General features: G+C 52.0%; 1 protein-coding gene across 1 annotated transcript in view; it reads right to left on the reverse strand.

The window, feature by feature from the left end:
* The window catches only part of SMAD6 (SMAD family member 6), a 44,276-nt gene extending 39,344 nt beyond the window's left edge, over positions 1–4,932 (reverse strand). The window contains exon 1 of the mRNA XM_060755372.2: positions 1,724–4,932. Within this exon, the coding sequence (XP_060611355.2) occupies positions 1,724–2,387 (664 nt within the window). The 5' untranslated portion in view covers positions 2,388–4,932. The remainder of the gene's footprint in view (positions 1–1,723) is intronic.
* Positions 4,933–6,000: the final 1,068 nt, after the last annotated feature.

Below are 6,000 nucleotides of genomic sequence, written 5' to 3' on the forward strand. Positions count from 1 at the left end.
TGGGATTTGTAGTTCACCTACAAAGAGCATTCTGAACCCCACCAATGATATAATTGGGCCAAACTTCCCACACAGAACCCCCATGAACAACAAAAAAATACTGTGTTTTCTGACTGTAGTCTTTGGTGACCCCTCTAACACCGCCTCATGACCCCCGCCCAGGAGTCCTGACCCCCAGGTTGAGAAACACTGGCTTAGAGTCTAAGACAGGCACAATGCCTCAGCTGCACAATGCCTCAAAACAGCCACTAGGTGGCGTTCAGAAAGCTTCATCTTAGGCAGGCATGGGCAAACTTTGGCCCTCCTGGAGTTTTGGACAGGAAAGGGCCTGAGGCTGTTAGGAATGCTGGGAGTTGTAGTCCAAAACCCTTGGAGAGCTGAAGTTCACCCATACCTGGTCTGTTTTGGCCTCCAACTCCCAGAAATCCCAGCCAGTTTACCAGCTGTTGGAACTTTCTGGGAGTTGAAGGCCAAAACATCTATGGGACCCACAGGTTGAGAACCATTGAGTTAGACTTTGAGGGAAGTTGGAGCCCATCAAGAGCCCTTGCTTACCTGGCTCGGAGAACCATTGACTTAGACTTTGAGGGAAGTTGGAGCCCATCAGGAGCCCTTGCTTACCTGGTTCTGAGAACCATTGGCTTAGACTTTGAGGGAACATGCAGCCCATCAAGAGTCCTTGCTTACCTGGCTCTGAGAGCCATTGGCTTAGACTTTGAGGGAAGTTGGAGCCCATCAAGAGCCCTTGCTTACCTGGCTCTGAGAACCATTGGCTTAGACTTTGAGGGAAGCTGGAGCCCATCAAGAGCCCTTGCTTACCTGGCTCTGGGAGCCATTGACTTAGACTTTGAGGGAAGCTGGAGCCCATCAAGAGCCCTTGCTTACCTGGCTCTGGGAGCCATTGACTTGTGGGGTTGGAGCCCATCAAGAGCCCTTGCTTACCTGGCTCTGAGAACCATTGACTTAGACTTTGAGGGAAGTTGGAGCCCATCAGGAGCCCTTGCTTACCTGGTTCTGAGAACCATTGGCTTAGACTTTGAGGGAACATGCAGCCCATCAAGAATCCTTGCTTACCTGGCTCTGAGAGCCATTGACTTAGACTTTGAAGGAAGCTGGAGCCCATCAAGAGCCCTTGCTTACCTGGCTCTGAGAACTATTGGCTTAGACTTTGAGGGAAGCTGGAGCCCATCAAGAGCCCTTGCTTACCTGGCTCTGGGAGCCATTGACTTAGACTTTGAGGGAAGCTGGAGCCCATCAAGAGCCCTTGCTTACCTGGCTCTGAGAACCATTGGCTTAGACTTTGAGGGAAGCTGGAGCCCATCAAGAGCCCTTGCTTACCTGGCTCTGAGAACCATTGGCTTAGACTTTGAGGGAAGCTGGAGGCCATCAAGAGCCCTTGCTTACCTGGCTCTGAGAACCATTGGCTTAGACTTTGAGGGAAGCTGGAGCCCATCAAGAGCCCTTGCTTACCTGGCTCTGGGAGCCATTGACTTAGACTTTGAGGGAAGCTGGAGCCCATCAAGAGCCCTTGCTTACCTGGCTCTGGGAGCCATTGACTTGTGGGGTTGGAGCCCATCAAGAGCCCTTGCTTACCTGGCTCTGAGAACCATTGACTTAGACTTTGTGGGGTTGGAGCCCCCCAAGAGCCCTTGCTTACCTGCCTCTGAGAACCATTGGCTTAGACTATGAGGGAAGTTGGAGCCCACCAAGAGCCCTTGCTTACCTGGCCCGCAGAGCCTGGCGAAGTGGAAGGGGTTGCAGCAAAGTGGCCCCTCGCCGTTGGGCCCGGCTCCGAAGCCCTGTCCCCGGCAGAGGCGCCTGAGCTGGCCCGGGTGCTGCAGGTCCGGCCAGCGGAAGAGCTTGGTGAGGAGGAGATGCGGCGGAGGAAGAGGAGAAGACGATGAAGACGAAGCAGAAGGCAAGGGCTTCCCTGCGAGTCCTCCTCGGGGCAGGAGCACGCATGCACCGGGCATCCCTCCTCGGGACTCCACCGCTTCCAAGAGACTGTCCAAGGCGCGCTCCTTGAGCCTCTTGAGCAGCGAATAAGCGGCCGCTTGCAGCTCTGGCTCCAGAAGCGGAAAAGTGGAGGAAGTGGAAGTCGGAAGGGCGCCCTCTCCGCCTTCCCTTTCCTTGAAGAGGCAGCAAGCTAAGCTCTGCCCTTCCTCCTCCGCCGGGGGCTCCTCCGCCTCGCTCTCCTCGCCTTCCCAAGTCTCTTCCTCCTCCTCTTCTTCCTCGGCGCCTTCCTTCCTCAAGGCCCTTCGAGAGGAAGCAGGAGGCTTTGGCGAGCCTTCATGGGCAGCCCCTTCCTCTCCTCTTCCTCCTCCGTGGAAAGCCACCCGGCTCCGCCAAAGGCGCCGCACCAGCCCGGCCCGTTTGGACCGGAACATGCGCCTCGGGGTCAAGCAATGCGCGGGGATCGGGGCCGCATGAGGGGCGGACGCGAAGGGAGCCTGGCCCCCCGGGAGAGGAAGGGGAAGAGGAAGAGGGAGGGGAGGCCGGGCCAAGGGCGCATCGGGGAAAGGCGCCCCGGAGTCGGTGCCCAAAGAGAAAGGTGGCTTCCCAAACCAAGCAGGGAGGCTTCGGGCGAGTGGTCTCCTTTCCTTGGCTGTTTCTTCCTGTATTCCTTCCAAGTTTCTTCCTGTATTCCTTCCCCAAAGTCTGCTTCCCAAACTAAGCAAGGAGGCCTAGGTAGGAGTCCCCTTTCCTCGCTTGTTTCTTCCTTTATCCTTTCCCTAAAGTCGGCTCCCCAAACCAAGCAGGAAGGTTTAGTTAGTAGTCCTCCTTCCTCGCCTGTTCCTTTAGTCCTTCCAAGTTTCTTTCTGTATTCCTTCCCCAAAGTCTGCTTCCCAAACTAAGGAAGGCTTAGGTAGTAGTCCCCTTTCCTCTCCTGTTTCTTCTTTCCTTCCTTTCCCAAAGCAAGCAGGAAGGCTTAGTTGTAGTTCCTTTCCCTGGCTTGTTTCTTCCTTCCTTCCAAGTTTCTTCCTGTATTCCTTCCCCAAAGTCAGCTTCCCAAAGGAAGTAAGGCTTAGGCTTAGGTAGTAGTCCCTTTTCCTCGCCTGTTTCTTCCTTTATTCCATCCCCAAAGTTTGATTCCCAAACAAAGCAAGAAGCCTTAGTAGTAGTTTCTTCCTTGGCTTCCCAAACCAGAGATTTCGTGGTAGTCCCCTTTCCTTGCCCCTTCCTTCCTTCCTTCCTTCTCCAAAGTCTACTTCCCAAACCAACCAGGAAGGCTTAGTTGTAGCTCCCTTTCCCTGCCTGTTTCTTCCTTTATCCTTTCCCTAAAGTTGGCTTCCTAAACGAAGCAAACAGGCTTAGTTAGTAGTCCCCTTTCCTCGCCTGTTTCTTCCTTCCTTCCAAGTTTCTTCCATTCTTCCTTCCCCAAGGTCTGCTTCCTAATCCAAGCAGGAAGCCTTAGTTGTAGCTCCCTTTCCTGACCTGTTTCTTCTTGTGTTCCTTCTTCAAAGTCTGCTTCCCAAACCTAGCAGGGAGCCTTAGTTGTAGTTTCTTCCTTGGCTTCCCAAACTAAGCAGAGAGGTTTGGTGGTGGTTCCCTTTCCTCGCCTGTTTCTTCCTTCCTTCCAAGTTTTTCCTGTATTCCTTCCCCAAAGTCTGCTTCCCAAAGCAAGCAGGGAGGCTTAGTAGTTTGTTACTTCCTTCCAAGCTTCTTCAAGCAGGGAGGCTTAGCAGCAGACTCCTTTCCTTGCCTGTTTCTTCCTTCCTTTCAAGCTTCTTCCTTTCCCAAAAAAGGAAGGAGGGAAAAGCAGGTCCCACTTTGGATAACACAAAGTCCGACTTCCCTCCCAATCCTTCTAAATGAAAACTGGAAAAAGACACTTCCCAAGATGGAAGGAAAACTTAGGACTCCAAACAAAAAAGGGGGGCTTGAGGGTTCCAAAAAGTGTTCCCTTTCCTCCAAAATCCTCAAAACAAGGTAAAGGGGTTTGATTCTTCCCTCGGTCGGTTTCTGGCCCTTGTTTTGGACTTTGCCAAAAGGAAAGGGGGAAAGACAAGCAGGTTCCAACTCTCTTTGCAAGAAAGGCTTGGTGCTTCTGGAGGAGAGCCTTGCTTCTTCCTTCGAAAACTCCACACAAAGTTGCCTTCCAAAAAAAAAAAAAAAAAGGAAAGAGAAACAGGTCCAAACTCTCAACTGCAGAAAGCCTTGGTGGTTTGGTTTGAAAAGCCTCCCAAAAACACCTTAAAAGTTGAAGGAAAAAACCCAAAAGGAAGGGAGAAAAATGCAGCAAGTCCACCTCCGAAGGTTGAGCTCCCTTCTCCCAGAGCAGGCTTTGTTGTGGATACTTTCCCGACTTGGTTCCTCTCCTTCTCGGCTTCCGAGGCGTTAAGTTTCCCCAAAATAGAGAGGTCCAAAGGGAAGGGGAAGTTCCCCTTTACCAGCGGGTGTCTTTCCCCCGAAAGTAGGGCGGAAGGAGGAGGAAAAGGGGCTCCCAAAGCGGCATCGCCCCGGAGGCGCACATGGCTCGGGTTGAGGCTTGTCAATATCCCGGCGATGGGGGGAGGAAGCAAAGAGAAGGAAATCCCCGCTTTGGAAGGCAGGGAGCTCGGGAAAAGAGGAGGGAAGGGCTCCCCAAGACTCCCCTAAGGCTCCCCCACAACTTCCTTGCTTCTTTAAAGGTCCCCAAAAGCCTGTACGAGCCTCTTTTGCGCCCCAAAGCCGTGCGTAACCGAGGGCGCACGGAGTCTCCTCCTCTTGTTTCTTTCTTCTCTTGCGCGCGGTGCGTTCTTTCTCTCCTTCTTCTCTCAACCCCTCTCTCCTTTCTTTCTTTTTTTCCTTTTTGGTGTTGTTTGTTCTCCTCCAAGCCGCACTCACACCCCCCACTCACCGGAGGGCCCCCTGGGCGAGCGCTGGAGCCATTGGCTCCCTCCCATCATGTGCCAGTCTAGACACTTTGGCGGCTGCGGGGCTGGCCCGGCTGTTGCGCAAACAAGGGCTCGAGTTTCTTAACTCTTCAAGGAGAAGAAGGGAGGGGAAAAGAAGGGGAAAAAAGAAAAGAAGGGCCCCAAGAAGGAGGAGGAGGAGGAGGAGAAAGGAGGCAGAAGCCATTCCTGACTCTCCTCCCTTCTCCAGGCTTTTTATGAGGGGCCAAAAGGAGCCTCCCCCTTCAAAACACAAACAAGGGGCTTCTCCTGCTTTTCCTTTCCTAGGATTCCCCTTCCATTCAGGGGAAGGAAAGGCTTCTGGGGAAAATGCAGTGCAAAGCCCTATATCCCAGGATCTGATCCCAGGCTTTCTGCATTATATGAGTCCCCACTGCCAGATAATCTGGGATAAATAGAAAACCTGGGATCAGATCCTGGGATATAGGGCCTTCTTGGGGTCCCTTCCATACAGCTACACATTGAATTGCATTTTATGGCAGTGTGGACTCCAATAACCCAGTTCAAAGCGAATATTGTGGATTATTTGCCTTGATATTACGTGGGCCCTTCCACACAACCCTATATCCCAGAATATCAAGGCAGGAAATCCCACATTATCTGAGTATGGGCTCAGATAACCCAGTTCAACGCAGATATTGTGGGATTTTCTGCCTTGATATTCTGGGATATAGGACTGTGGAAAGGCCCAGAGTCCCCACTGCCAGATAATCTGGGATAAATAAACAAAAAACCTGGGACTAGATCCTGTGATATAGGGCCTGTCTGGGGCCCCTTCCACACAGATGTATAAAATCCAGATTGAATTGCATTTTATGGCAGTGTGGACTCCAATAACCCAGTTCAGAGTGGGTATTGTGGATTATCTGCCTTGATATTCTGGGGGTCCTTCCACACAGCCATATAACTCGGAATACCAGCCCTTCCATTCAACTCTATATCCCAGAATATCAAGGCAGAAAATCCCACATTATCTCAGTGTGGACTCAGGTAATCCAGTTCAAAGTAGATATTGTGGGATTTTCTGCCCTGATATAGGACTTTGTGGAAGGGCCCTAAGTGGAGTCTATACTGACATATATTCAAGTTCAAAGCAGAAAATGTG

The sequence above is a fragment of the Anolis sagrei genome, chromosome 9 (assembly GCF_037176765.1).
Source record: "Anolis sagrei isolate rAnoSag1 chromosome 9, rAnoSag1.mat, whole genome shotgun sequence".
Lineage (NCBI taxonomy): Eukaryota > Metazoa > Chordata > Lepidosauria > Squamata > Dactyloidae > Anolis > Anolis sagrei.